Source organism: Lissotriton helveticus, chromosome 7 (genome assembly GCF_964261635.1).
Source record: "Lissotriton helveticus chromosome 7, aLisHel1.1, whole genome shotgun sequence".
Lineage (NCBI taxonomy): Eukaryota > Metazoa > Chordata > Amphibia > Caudata > Salamandridae > Lissotriton > Lissotriton helveticus.
The window spans coordinates 544,655,676-544,671,173 of record NC_136068.1 but is presented as its reverse complement, the minus strand read 5'-3'; the positions used below and the strand labels follow the sequence as shown (position 1 = coordinate 544,671,173).

General features: G+C 40.7%; 1 protein-coding gene across 2 annotated transcripts in view; it reads right to left on the bottom strand.

Annotated features, from left to right (window-relative positions):
• Positions 1–15,498, bottom strand: part of NIF3L1 (NGG1 interacting factor 3 like 1) — a 138,947-nt gene that overhangs the window by 36,898 nt on the left and 86,551 nt on the right. For both annotated transcript variants that reach the window (XM_078652611.1, XM_078652610.1), the window contains one exon: positions 14,749–14,887. In XM_078652611.1, coding sequence (XP_078508737.1) covers positions 14,749–14,887 — 139 coding nt within the window. The remainder of the gene's footprint in view (positions 1–14,748; positions 14,888–15,498) is intronic.

The window sequence follows — 15,498 nt, the reverse complement described above, 5'->3', positions numbered from 1 at the left end:
CAGCCTCATCTTCCTTGACAGATGGATGTAACTTATTCATGTCAGTCATACAGATCGTCCTAACGCTAGAATAAACACTAAGATTATCATTTTTCGATGGATCAATAGGTGGATATGCCTCAGTAGGAGGAACAGGTTTCTGTGCCATACTGGAGATCATAGAAGGATGTGGGCATAAGTAAGCAGGATTGAGTAAGGGAACACTCGGTTTTCCCTCACAAACATTCTTTCCATGATTAATATGTTTACCTGCACCAAAACAACTAGGTCCTTGCCCCTTACCCACTGATAGCAATGATGGAAATTTCTGAGCAGGTACCTTGGTCATAAGGCAAGGACCATCTTTAGCCACAGTACAGCCTCTAAGGGGCAACGAGTTAGAAGGACGGTCCGAGTATGACGTAGCCCTCCAATTATCAGTATACTAGCAACCTTTGTCCTAACTTAACAGCGAAGGCCCAGAATACTGAACTCTAGGTAAGGCTCGAATCTCACCACTCAGGGCCATTACTTCTGCCCTTAGAGTTTTAATAACTGCCCAGAGTTCTCTAATCTGGGCACTAGAGCCCTCCATTTCTGGAGGCTCACCTTGAGCTTTGGTAGGTGAATCACAAGGGGCCAAAGGGGAAAAGCGATTGGAACATACAACCACTGGTTCTAACGGCATTGGGGGTTTGGGTAAAATGCACAGTTGAGAACTAACTTCAGTATGAACTCTTCTCTCCCCATTACTTTAGAGTTAATAGCTGAGGATATCTAGGACTTCGATTTACCAGCCCTCTTCTTAAATAATGGAGTAACTTGTGGCTTTTTTGGTTGGGCTCCAGAGTCACAGAGTACATCAGGTTGTAAAATATGCTCTACCTTGATGAGATTTTCAAGATCTTGCAGGTTACTGGTATGTGAAGGACAATCTAGAACTCTTTTCCCCATAAGTTCATCAGCTAGTTTACCAGAACACTTCTTTTATCCCATGACGAAGACAGCTAGTATATATCAGATACAACAGCCAGGAATTAGTAGCTCAGCAGGAGATGCCACAACATTTGTTAACTCTCACAGGAAAGGGAATAAGGGAATCAAACCAGCACACATCACTGTAACTAGAGTCAAATAATAGACAGATCATGTCCAAGGAGGTAACCATTCAGGTGGCCACTAATTTAAAAGTTTGTAGTTAGTCAATACAGGTGGGTTGAAGTTTGGCCATAGAGCTAAGGGGGGGGGAGGGGCGGGGGGGTGTCCGGCCCCAGCTCTTTCAGGCACTCCATGTTCTTTTTTTGTTTGTAAAATAGACCTATATGATGTTAAGAACTATTTTAAGGGTTGACCTGTATGCAGGTGGAAAATGTTTGGTATGCTGTTGTCCAGAGGGGGGTTGAATGTTAGTTTTTCCCAATGGATAATGGGAAACGCACTTGCTATTTTCCTGGGTACTAGTGATGTCTTTTAATATGTGTAGATTTGTGAGTGATGTCAGAGGTATTCATAAACATTTTTCGTAATTGTGTTTTTCTTCTGCGTATGGGCATCTGCTATGTTAACTTCTCACACTATGATTTGTATGGGTGTCTACAATGTGTAATGTTAATTGACAATGTTTTATAATTTGATTTGGTTTTGATTTTTTCTTTCATGCTAGTTGTGTTATGTACTTCAAGGCTTGGCTAGAGTAGTGCAAATTTGACTGTTTGGGCTCTAGTACTACTTGATTGGATGCGAGTCTGAATATTGTGAATTACAACCGACGTACCCTTTTGTAGGGGTTTCTGTACTTACATGTCCTTTTGTAGTGTAGTTCCTATTATCCAAATAGGCTCTGCGCATTGGAATAATATCTTCAATAGTATAGACCTAGGGCAGAGGTTAACTAGGTCTTCTACCGACGATATTAGACTTAAAGTTTAGTGTTTGCCAGCTAGCTCAGAGTTCACTAGAAACTTTCTCGAATAGGCAAGGAGGATTTTAACCTCCCTGGATAGACAAGAAGGGATTTAGTTTCTGACAACCATAGAACATGACAACTTTGCTCTCCCCTAATCAAGAGTGTATCTCTAGAGTCGTGTGAAAACAAAAGACAACTTATTTTACTCAGTCAGTACGTGCATTCTTAGTTTCACCAGTTTGTAGAGAAATAAGAGATGGGCGTGGTTCAATAAAAGATGTTATTTATTGATCAGTCTCTTTTCTCATACAAGAGAAATAAATCGCTATTATTGCAATACTTGTAGTTAAGTAAAGTGCATACAGTAGAGACAGAATTATAAAATAATACTGTAAAAGCATTGATATGGTTTCTGAGCCATATGATACTTTAAAATGGATAAAATAGATACATACATATATACATTGGTCTAATCATACTCAACTGGTGCTTCTAATCACGCCTACCCCAATGTACCTGACCTAAGCCTAATACGTGGGCGGGAGTAGATAAGTAGCAGTTTAAGTTAAGTTTGTTTTGCCAAGGGACTGATTCGAGAATTCTCTGCGAGGGGTTATTCAGTTCTGTACCTGAGATCTAGAATGATGGAGGGCTGGTATCTCTTATCCCAGGTCTTGATATTCCAGCTGCCTGCGAGGGCTGCTTGGAAGCGCCGGAGCTGGATTTCTCTGCAGGAGAAAGGCAGCGTCTCGTTCTCAGCGCGTCAGGAAGGCGGGGCAGCGCCTGTGGGCTTCGCTCTCTGCTGGGCTCCTCGGCACGTCTCGCTGCTCCGATCTCGTCACCACCGCATGTGTTTGCTTAAGGCAATGTCGGTAATATTTATACCTGAAAGGTGCCGAGATTGACGTAAGGATGGACATATATACGTCAATAAGGATGTCATATGAACGGGCTCGTTCGCACATTCTTTTGCTGAAGTTCTCGGTGAAATCAAAACAATGGCTATGGGAATTTCCCAGGTCGCTGTAGGTTTGATTTATTTTGAGAACTCCGTATGCCTTATCAGGGGCTGGAGGAATATCGCTTGTCTAATTAGATGGCATGCGTTATGACCTAATCAGATAACGCGCTTCTGTGCCTTGGTGTGGCTTAATCAGATAACGGTTTTTGCACCGTTGGATGGCTGCTAGTTAATTATTAACCAAACCAGGGTCAAGAATAGGGGAATCGATACAGTACCTATAGGAATACATCACACCCACTCCACGTAGACTATGTCCATATTTACAAATCTAGGCATAGTGAATACCAGTAGCGTTTGTGTATACCATACCACCCCAAAATACATTTATATGCATTCCGAAAATTGGATTTTATAAAATATACGAAACACAATCACATGTACTGTCACGTATACTATATGCACAAGCAGTCTAATAATGCTACTCATATGTTAAAAATTCAGCATAATCTAAATGCGAAAACCACACATGAAATGGCTCTTAATACAGAAAAAAAAGTGCGAGACCATTTCATCACAATCATAAATTTATGTATAACAGTGCTAGCATAGCGAATGTTTTGTGACTACCTAAAAATAGAAATTTAGTTCTCTAAGAATAATGTCTACTTTAAGCAGAAGATAAGTGTCCCAAAAATCGTAAATATTTTGGAATTGGGGAAAAAGGTTCTTGCAGTCTGAACAAACTGATGAGAACATTTTTCATATCGTTTTTCTTTAAAAAGTTGAAGGCCAAATTCAGGATGTGGGGAACTCCGAGTGCTAATTTGCTCAAAGTTATTCCTGCTGTTCTGGTGAAAACATCATATCATTTAGACTGTTGAAAAAAACTGTCAACAGCTTCTTGCGTAAGTTCCACTAACTCGGAAAAAGTTGTTACCATGCATTCATGAGCCTGAGCATGATTGCCTCCATTGATGTTTTGATCAACATAGCTGACTGAAGGTCGTACCTGATTGATGCTGCTTTCATCTTGTACTTCACTACCCCTCAATCGTAGTGGTGAAGACTCCACGAATGCCGTCATCAGGATTGGTAGCCGCTGGGGACAGCACAATGCATGAGCCGTTACCGGACCCAACAAGGTATCTGCGTCCATTGGCACATCCGATTGTAGTGCCAGACAGGTGTCCAACACGCATTCTTCGCCGCATAGCAAGCACCTTAATACAGGCATAATACAGCTTTGCCACATTGGTCTAAATGAAAGAAACCAAGTCATATTCAGGTCCCGTGCTAGTCCAAGGACTTTAGATACGCAGTCCCGGTAGCCAATGGCTAGGATCATTTCTTCCCTTGTCGCAGGGGTTTTGTCTGTGACATGGTTTGCCATAGCGAAATAACAGGATCAAAAATAGAATACCCGCTACTAGTCCTAAAAGGAGAGGAAGTCCGCCAAAAATGGAATGGACAAAGTCTGGAAAAATACCCAGGATGGCTTTGAATGGAGTTAAAGCACTCGAAAACACTGCTTTAAATACACTGGAGATACCAGTGGTATCAGAAATATTTAAGATTTCGTTCAGTATTTCTGCGAAATGTATGGGGGAATTAGTTGATAATAATGAATGAATCTCTTCTGTTGTCCTTGCAACTTGGAGATCATACGTTTCTTTTGATGACGTGAGCCTGGTCGGCGTCTGTAGGAGCACAGTCTTCATTCTGCTTAAAGTATCTATTCGAATAGAAGCAATTTTCAAATCGGGCCATAACCTTGCCTCCCTGTCTGGAGAATCGCTGGGGAACAATACATGTTCACAGGACATGACCTTCCTAGTCACAGTTATGAGATAAGGTTTTCCAGGCAGCAAACTACAACATCTGCGATCTACTATTAGAATGTAACTCCCGTTCGAGAGTCTCCTAAAGAATGGTTCTATTCGTGTTGCAGGTGTGCCTAGCTGGTAACATGAAAGGGTATTTGAAGTCCCTTCACAGGCTCCGTGCAAACTAATACCCTGACACAGAAGTGTACCACTTAGTGATCTTGCACAATTATCGCCACTGAGAAACACTTTCTGGCCTTTATTACTTACACATTCGTGTGTATAGGGCAAGTTCCATATTGACTTAATGTACCCTTTACCCAACCTTTCATACTGGCCTACCTGTATATATTTTTGGCAGAATTGAAACTGGAAAGTAGTTATCGGAATAGTTATTATTCCATGTATTATCCATTCAATGACAGGTCGTTCTGACATTGTCAATGGTAATCTCTCAAGTTTTTCAATGCTCAGAATTGTATAGTCAGCACCCTTCTGTGCCAAACTGATTTGTTTATCAGTGAGGTTAAAGATATTAAATAATGACGTTGTGTTGATTAAACGCCAAGGCACATAGCCAGAACGCAGATTTTGTAACGTCCAGCCAAGCTGTACAATAGAACGCAATTGGGACTGACAGTGTTGTAACATCAGTAAGTCTTGCGATATTATATCGATTGCTGAAGACACAATGCTGTCCAGAGAATATATTCTGGAGGACAGAGTCATTAACCCATTGTCCACCACAGAAAGTGATTTTTCCAAATTAATACGGTCAATTTCCCGTATTTTTTCTGCTGTCTCAATTTGAGTTACTTTCCAAACTTCGTTATAAGCTGCATATATAGAGGCCGCTATGAAACGTTTTTGACGCTGTTTGCGTGGTCCCAATATGAAATCATGCAAGTCAGCACCTTCTGTAAGTAAAGTTAGGTGTTGCTTAATTTCAGCCAGTGTGGACGTTTGTAGCCATTGAAGGCAGAGCTTGCCCACGCTGTAGGTGGTTACTATCCCTGGATGTTGTCTTTGGGAATATCTAGGGTCTGGCCTAGTCAATGTGAACCCCTGTATTTTGTTCAGGAATCTGTCTTGACAGTTATTTGTATCTGTGGGCCAGATCAACCATTTTTTGCATTCAGGATGTGTTCTGTTTTGGTTTAATATATGGTTTACGTCTATCTCAACATCTATAGAGCTATTACTGTTCATTGTTGGCTTTGGAATAGACGGTTTGTTCAAATCTTTGATTTTGGCTAAGCCAAGACAGGTAGTTTGTTGAATAGTGTCATTCAAGAATATAATTTGTTCTGGGATCATGCAGGCTCTAAACAATGATTCTATACCTTGTACTTGCCAATCTCTTGTACCCCAAACAGTTTTTGCTTCAATATTATTGTTCCAGAAATCAAACCCAAATGTATTCATTTGTTCAAAGAATGAATCGGAATATATCAATTTTGTGTTTGTAAGCATGGTCTTCATACCTGTCTTATTTGACAATTTGAAATAAAATGTTTCTGCATTACTTGTGTTAAACCCTGAAAAGTATGAATATTTATCATAAAATGTTTTTGAGCTGTCTTTTGGAGGAGTAGCACAATGTTCCCATTGGTTATAATTTAAAACATTTCTAGGTTGAGCAGATTTATGTAGATAATGGTTACCATAATGGTTGTAGCAGAACATCTGATCATAATTAGACGAACCCTGCAAATAATCATGTTCTGTAAATTTAGCAGACATCACAAGATCAGACATCATATCATTAATACTTTCAAAGTCCCAATCATCAGCAAATGTGCTTGGTTTTACAAAGTCACTCAATGAGATCTTGAATTGGTGTGGATACTTCAGGATTTCAACCGGACCATAGATTTCATAATCAGTTTTGTCCCATGCTACACCGCCTGGTATAGGATTGGCTGTGAAGTTTACTGAAGAAAGTTCTCTTTTCTCGATGTGTGAAGATGTGTGTGGTTTAAGGACCAAGTTGATCTTCTGGCTTGCTGTGTCCATTTTAGCATATTTTCCTTCAATGAAATGTCCCAAGCATAGTACTAAGATGAGCCAAAGAATGAGGATAAATGCACCGAAGGCCACCCAAAATTCAATCCATGGAGAGATCAGATGGGTTTCTTTCAGCTGTTGAAAAAGTTCCTTAGCTTTGTCTTTAAAAGTTTTTGTTGATGGTTGTTTCTTTGCTTCACTCAGGTCTTCAGATGAATCATCGAAGTTGATGAAGTAGCCGGATGCTGTTCTGTCAATTGTTCCAATTGCTTTTGGATTTTGCTTTGTTTCATTAGCAAAGTCTGCAGTTACATCATCATAGGTTGTTGTTTTTTGATGAAAAGTTTTAATTTGGGTTTTAAGAGGTTCAAGTTCCATTGCTTTGTTGCATAGTCCTTGTTGATTTACTGTAGATTTTCCAAATGTGATCAGTCTTCCAGTTTGAGCCTCTGTATTTGTAGCAAACATTGGTGTTCTGCTACTTCTCGGGAGTCCACTTGGCCTACTGTTTGTTATCGGCCACATGATTGTGGTTTTACCAGGTCGATGGATATGACTCGGTTCTCCTTTTTACCAGCAAGGGGTGGTAGTACTACTGATCTTGTCCCGTTGATAGACAAGACAGGAACTGCTTTTCTGTAAGAAGGCCCAAATTCCTTCTTTACCGCGATCTTTTCTCTGACTAGATCCCCGACTTTTGGAATCCAGACAGGCCTTGCTGGGACAGGTGGTTTCTCTTCAGTGGTTGTTGGCTGTTGTTTCAACTTTATGTTGCTCAGGTCTTTCCTTGTTTCATTTAAGTCCTGTAAAATAGCCAAACGATCTTTGATATCAAAGCTTTTGTCTTTAACCACTGAAGTCTGACTATCAAGATCTTGGATCATCATTCTAGTCCCGAACAATAGTTCGTACGGACTGAACCCTTTCAGAGAATTCCTTGGCAGGTTATTTAGACTACGTTGGACACTTATTAGATGTTTGACCCACCCAGCTCCCGAACCCAATACCTTTTATGTTATAGATTGCTTTATGTCTTGGTTTTTTCTTTACACCATCCCGTATCCCTCAGGAAGGAAGTGAGAAGAGTCCCGCTATGCAATGCTCATTAGGCCATGCTTCCCCATAAGCTTGAAGGCTAAAAGGAATACATTAGTCAAAACGTAGCATGCTCCTAGCGTATATGCCATTATAGACTCGCAAATCTTTTTATAACAGTCCAGACGTCAGCCGAGCACTGGGGTCTACATTATAAGTGTAAATTAGTCTTTTTATGTTAATACGATGCATTTTCATGATGGGTACTTTCATGTTCTTGTTGTTTATCTGGAGCGAAATGCCATGGCAATAGTCCTCCTCGCTCGCACTGCGATCTCTGTTGCAGTCTGGGCAGTTTTTTACAAAAATGTGATGATGCAGGCTCATGCCTGGCCACCAGTACACTGCTTGTAATTCATCCAGAGAATCTTTTTGCTTAAGGTGTCTGAGACCCTCACCCATATGTGCGTCTGCTATTAACAAGCCTCTCCTGTCCGTGTTTGGAATTACTCTATCCCCCACTCCAGGGATTCGAGCAAAAGGGACTGAGTTTGCATCGATTATGTATGTATAATTGAGTGGGTAATTGATCGGTAGTGCCGAGCAGTCGCCTTTTGATGACGTTTTTACTGCCAGCACTGTTTCACCGTCAATGTGTTTTACTGCACGCTTTTTTGTAGCTACGGAAGCCGATTTAGTTGCTACCGCTGTGGCTGTCTCAGCCAATGAATTCCCTGCAACGTGAACGCCATCACGCTGATGACACAGTGAGTGTATCACGTGAGTTTTTGGTAGTTCTTTCTGTAAAAGAGCTACTTGTTCCCAATGCAATTTTTGCTTGATTGTTGCACCTGTTTCATCTTTGTAACCGTTTTGAATCCATGTCTGCAAATCGTTATTGTATGATTTGACGCAGTAATACGAATCGCACACTATGAGTGTCGGGAATTCGCGATCGGCATTTTCTAGCGCCATCTTTAACGCTATTATTTCAGTTTGTTGTTCTGAATTATTTTCCACTGAGTGTGTTTTTGTGAGTAGAGGTCTTAATTTACCTCCGCGCCACACTTCTTTCACAATTTCGCATGTGGCTTTGTAAGCCAGCTCTCCCCAAACTGAGGGCTGAGCATGACCGTCTGTATATATTACACAGGCGTACTGTCGTAAAGGCAGAATGTCGATTGGCAGAGGGTATTCTCTCTCATATTCTAGATATTTTAATTCTTTCATTTCCGGGTCAAAATAGTATTTTACTTTGTCTGTAGCAACAGAATTTACCCATTGTATACATTCTGGATTCAGTGCAGTTGTTGGTAAATTACATGGTGTTAATGCCTCAAAAGCTGATTCTGCTGTTCTGACTGTAACCTGTCTACCGTCTGCTTGGTATTTTTCTTTTCCTACAGCTGTTTGAACCGCACGAACAATGCTTTCCTTAATGCTAAAAAAAATTTCAGCTTTTGTGTACAAGTGTGATTTGTATGCTATTGGTACCTTCTCTCCCTCATTAGAGGTCAGGTATGTGAATCCGCATCTTCCTGGGCTGACTCGAATCACAAGGTTGCGTGTATTCTCACGTGTTTGTAATTTTGTTTTAACTAACATATCTGTTAGTAAAGATCTCAAAATTTCTGTGTGTTTTTGAGTCCAATTGATTCTTTTAAAATCTGGTTTTATTAGATCATAGAGAGGTTTAATTCTCTCTGCATAATTTATAATGTAAGTTCTTCCGAAATGTAGGAAGCCTAGAATTGATTGTAAGTTTTTTAGTGTTCTTGGTGCTTGGATTACAGCACATTTCTCTAGGAAATTGTCAGCCAGGCTTTTGCCTTCACTTGATAGTTCATATCCTAAAAACAGGACTGTTAGATGGGCAATTCTTGACTTTTTAAAGTTAAATTTGTAACCCTCTGCTGCAAACCCAAGTATTATGGTGTTCACTCTTTTCAAGTGAGTATCCAAGTCATCATCTGTTAGATAGATGTCGTCGACATAAGATAATGCCTCATCATCATATGTTTGTAGTAATTCGGTTACTCTCGCTGAGAATAATCCTGGGCTGTTCTTGAACCCCTGGGGCAAACAACAGAAATTTTTTTTGCGTGCCATTTATTGAGAACGCCGTCAAATATCTGCTCTCTGGTGCTATATATTGACAAAAGAATCCATTAGAAATGTCTAATGTGGTTTTGTATTTTTTGCGCACTATGTTATTCATTAGTGCAGCACTATGCGAGTTTTGTACTGCAAATATTTTGCAACATGAGTTAAGGTGTCTGTAGTCCAAAACAAGACGATATGAATTGTCTGGCTTGGAGACAGGAAACAAAGGGTTGTTCATTTGTGAGGTGCAAGTTTCAATCACCCCCTGGTATTCCAATTGGTCTAGGATCTCTTGTACCTGTTTTTTTAGCTTCTTGCTTAATCGGGTACTGCCTCTGTGCAGTAGGTTGTGTTTTTAACTGGATTTTGTGAGGAGGAGAGTCCTCATCCCATCCCACATGATTTGTATAATAAGGCAGGGGCTTGAGCTACTGCCCACTTTCTTGCAAGTGTATATTTTTTATGAATTGGAATATGGTTTGAGAAGGCAGTCTCGTTCAGCTAGAAGGATGTCATAGCCCTTGGACAGATTATCCCAAAATAGTCCCCTTATTTTTCTAGTCTTATCCCCCTCTATACGCAATGTTATTTCATATATTTTATGAGGTTTGCTAACTCTGGTATCTGCAGTTTCCACCTGAATGTATTCATTCGTGTCCACTGTCTCCAGATGATTCATAAGGACTTTGCGATCTATGCTCACTTCTGCTGCGCTGTCTAGCATTGTCTGAGCCCATTCTCCGTTTTTCAGCTGTGTCCTCAGTATTCTCGGCATTGTTGATTACTTTAATACTGGCTACCTTCTTTTTTGGAAATTGTAATTTTTTATTCAGATGAGCAGGTTCTTTGTCTTTTGACTTGACGTGCTCTTCCCTTTGTTCTGATCGTCCTCTTCTTTCCGATTTCTGCGAGGAAGTCTGAAAAGATTGAGAGGGACGTGTATCAATATCTTGATATCTATCAGTTTTTTTTATATTATCCCTATTTCTAAGGTTGTATTTTTTCACAGAGGGCTCCCTTTGGGGAGACTTGCGTCCTTGGTCAGGAGATCTTTCTCTCCGCCGAGGAGACCTTCCTCTGGACTGGAATCTTTTTTCTTTAGGATTGGATTGCTTATTTCCATCCCAGCTCTTTTTTTGAGTGTTTAAATTATGTTTTATAAATACCTTTTCAGGACTTTCAACTAGTTGGGGTTTCACTGGTATTCCACCCAAACTATCTCTTCCTAGGATTTTTCTATGATTCTGGCAATTTCAGATGGTTGGTCTGCTATATTTGTCTCTTTTAACCTCTGGCGAATCGCCACATTTGCTGCTTCTCCCTTTATGTTGGCTAATAATATTGCAGAGACCTGCTTGAAGTCTTTCAGTAATTTCATACCGAGAGTTAAAGCGGGTTCTGGACCGTATTCATCTTGAATCTGTTTTAGCACATCTGGTATTACTGACATGGATGGTACACCATGTGTTTTTGTGTAAATGGAAGCAAAGACTGTTCCCCAAGTGTCACAGTCCTCCACATGTGGTGCGATTCCCATTGGAAGACAGATAGTCAGAATCCTATGTTTCTCAACAGGGGTGGTATCTGGAAACACCGCCTCTATTTGAGTTATTTTTTGTGCTAGCCAGAAAGGAATTTGTTCCCGTTTTGCGGGTACCTTACCTAGACAGGACTGTATGTTCTGTGGTGTAATTTTATTTGTGTTCCCCTGATGACTGGTCAGCTGTGGAATTTTAATAGCTGGTTGGATTGTTGAAGTCCGCATTACATATTGGACTAATTGTCTATGTATTTTTATTAATTGTTTTAGCTGTGCTAAAAGTTCTGGTGCAGGCATTTCTTCAATGTCTGGATGTGGTGTGTATCCGGCTAGGACCGGCCACGTTGCTCCTGGTCTACCTAGTGGACCGAGCCTGGTGATGTGATTATTATGTTTTAGGGCGCCATTAAACAAGAGCAGGTGCTCTTGGAATTTGAGTGGTATTTCCACCTCCTCGAAAGGAGTGTACTCATTAGGAGGTTCCTCTATTTTGTAATAGTGGAAGTCCTTTGTTACAGCGTTTGCTGCTGGAAAGTTTATCCATGAATAGAATACCTCTGTCTGCCGATATTCATGTGCCTCAATTACGAATATGACTGTACCACCTCTTGGTGTTAGTCCATTTTCTATAAGTTTTAAGGTTATAGATTTTCTTATGTTGACCGGGATGAGTATTATATCCGGGTCATTTTGCTGCAGAGTATTATCTGCTTCTAGGAGTTCAGCTGCTAGTCTAACTGTCTCCCTTTCTTCTTCACTTTCTGTCATTTTACTGACAGAAAGGTTATTCTGTTTGTTTGCAGATCAGGTTTCTATGGAAACAAAGATTAGATGCACAATATTTTGGAACAGTGTATCCTTCAACGTTGAATATACCAAGAACCATACATAGGAGTCTCCTCCTGCGAGGTTTGGCGGATATGACCTTTCACCCACTCCAGACGTCTTTGGAGTATTATGGGAAAAAAGGGGTCTGTGTGAAAAAGCACGACTGAGTTACTCTAATGTCTTGCGTTAGTTTTATCGCCTATCCAAACGGTTGGGCGCCATGTAGTGTAGTTCCTATTATCCCAATAGGCTCTGCGCATTGGAATAATATCTTCAATAGTATAGACCTAGGGCAGAGGTTAACTAGGTCTTCTACCGACGATATTAGACTTAAAGTTTAGTGTTTGCCAGCTAGCTCAGAGTTCACTAGAAACTTTCTCGAATAGGCAAGGAGGATTTTAACCTCCCTGGATAGACAAGAAGGGATTTAGTTTCTGACAACCATAGAACATGACAACTTTGCTCTCCCCTAATCAAGAGTGTATCTCTAGAGTCGTGTGAAAACAAAAGACAACTTATTTTACTCAGTCAGTACGTGCATTCTTAGTTTCACCAGTTTGTAGAGAAATAAGAGATGGGCGTGGTTCAATAAAAGATGTTATTTATTGATCAGTCTCTTTTCTCATACAAGAGAAATGAATCGCTATTATTGCAATACTTGTAGTTAAGTAAAGTGCATACAGTAGAGACAGAATTATAAAATAATACTGTAAAAGCATTGATATGGTTTCTGAGCCATATGATACTTTAAAATGGATAAAATAGATACATACATATATACATTGGTCTAATCATACTCAACTGGTGCTTCTACTCACGCCTACCCCAATGTACCTGACCTAAGCCTAATACATGGGCGGGAGTAGATAAGTAGCAGTTTAAGTTAAGTTTGTTTTGCCAAGAGACTGATTCGAGAATTCTCTGCGAGGGGTTATTCAGTTCTGTACCTGAGATCTAGAATGATGGAGGGCTGGTATCTCTTATCCCAGGTCTTGATATTCCAGCTGCCTGCGAGGGCTGCTTGGAAGCGCCGGAGCTGGATTTCTCTGCAGGAGAAAGGCAGCGTCTCGTTCTCAGTGCGTCAGGAAGGCGGGGCATCGCCTGTGGGCTTCGCTCTCTGCTGGGCTCCTCGGCACGTCTCGCTGCTCCGATCTCGTCACCACCGCATGTGTTTGCTTAAGGCAATGTCGGTAATATTTATACCTGAAAGGTGCCGAGATTGACGTAAGGATGGACATATATACGTCAATAAGGATGTCATATGAACGGGCTCGTTCGCACATTCTTTTGCTGAAGTTCTCGGTGAAATCAAAACAATGGCTATGGGAATTTCCCAGGTCGCTGTAGGTTTGATTTGTTTTGAGAACTCCGTATGCCTTATCAGGGGCTGGAGGAATATCGCTTGTCTAATTAGCTGGCATGCGTTATGACCTAAACGCGCTTCTGTGCCGTGGTGTGGCTTAATCAGATAACGGTTTTTGCACCGTTGGATGGCTGCTAGTTAATTATTAACCAAACCAGGGTCAGGAATAGGGGAATCGATACAGTACCTATAGGAATACATCACACTTTACCCGGCCCATCCGTAATTGTACTTTTCCTCCTACCACTTTTGAGGCTTTTCCCCATTTTGCAGTCACTCCCACACTTACATCCAAAACATAGGATTACAAATACGCAGGTCTACACACCCTATGCAGGGAACTCCCCACACCAGAGACAGCACCAGGATATGGTATAGATCTTTTCCTGTAGCTCTGTGAACTGCAATTTTGAGTATGTAAGAGTATGTGTAGTACTGCTTCTGTAATAGTGCCTCAAATGCCTTTGTGACTCGCCCCACAGTTCATTACAAAAATATACCGGTCATGATGACTGCTCTCGCTTTAAGAATTTACAGTGTTTTACTACTCCTGGCCGGATTGAAAGGAAATGTTGCCTAACGGAAAGTTTAGCAAACAGAAACTTCCAAATGTCAGTGCAGCTACATTGAAGCAGAGCACTATGCGAGTGATACACAAATACCACTGGTAACTGGGTACAGCAGTAGGAAGGTTGCAATTTGTTATGGATGTTGTCTTCACCGGATCCCAGAAGAGAGAAAAGGAGGACCCATGAAATGGTAAGTACTCGAGAACATCAGGGACAGGTTATGGAATACAGCAACGAGGTCAGGTGCTGGATTATCCTATGGGTGCAAAGTGGTGCATCACAGAATTAAAGCACCTTCTGGCAATGTAAACAGGTGCACTATGTGCCCATGGAACTGCAATGAGAACTGTAAATGCCCACTATCATGAGAATGAAACCATATGCAGAGTGCTTGTGAAGCAAGCAACTCCATGTTGGGTAGGCTGGTAAAGAATATCGGGGAATGCATTCTATACAACATTGTGGCTTGTAGTTTTCAGTTTATGGCCTAAAACGAATCTAGAATTTTAGAGTCACCCAATTATGGAGCAGTGACATTCTCAAAGTTTCAGCTGCCTTCTGAACCTTGTAAAATATATAGCATACATTATAGATCTTGTATGTCTTTGAGAACATCATTTCTGTTCTGTACCTAAAGTCTTCCCCACGCCAAGCGCCAGACGAACATGAGGCAGTCCCAGGTGCTGTTTGAGCCGTTCGACAACAACTTTCAGAGAGACAGCATCAACCAGTTTACACAATCGTCCCATCCCAGTGTTCGGCAGCAGTGGCTGTGGGGATAAAGGTATGTGTGAAATGTGTTTCCTCAGAATACAAGCAAGCTCATCCAACCATGAAATGCATGACATAAATCTGGCATTAGTACCAAAAAGCGAAAAAGAAGTCAGAAAACTAAATTTTAAAGACGTTAAAAATGACTGTGAGAAATAGTAATGTTGCAATTAAACTAGAAGGATTACAAACCATTACATCTTGAGGGAAATTGTGGAAACAATCAAACTGATTATTATAACACAAGACGACCTCACTTTTTATGGCCTCCAAAATGTAACAGACAAATATCTACTAAAGTAGCTCAAAAAACAGATAACATTAAGAAAATATTACAACCAAAAATGTTAACTGTTTGAAATAAGGACAAGAGAGTTTTTAAAGCATATCTAAAAAGATCGCAAACGAGTGTGCACAGCAAAGCAGAACCTACAAGAACAGGACTGGAATTTAAGTTGCTCAGCAAGATGTTTTTATACCATGCTCACTTCGGACTGCGCAAGCTTGAACCTCTCTGCTAGGTGTGGAAGTGGATTCTGCTCCGAAGAATGTTGTAATGGGACCAAGCAAAGGGCTTCATATAACAATTTATCAAATTCACTGGACAAAA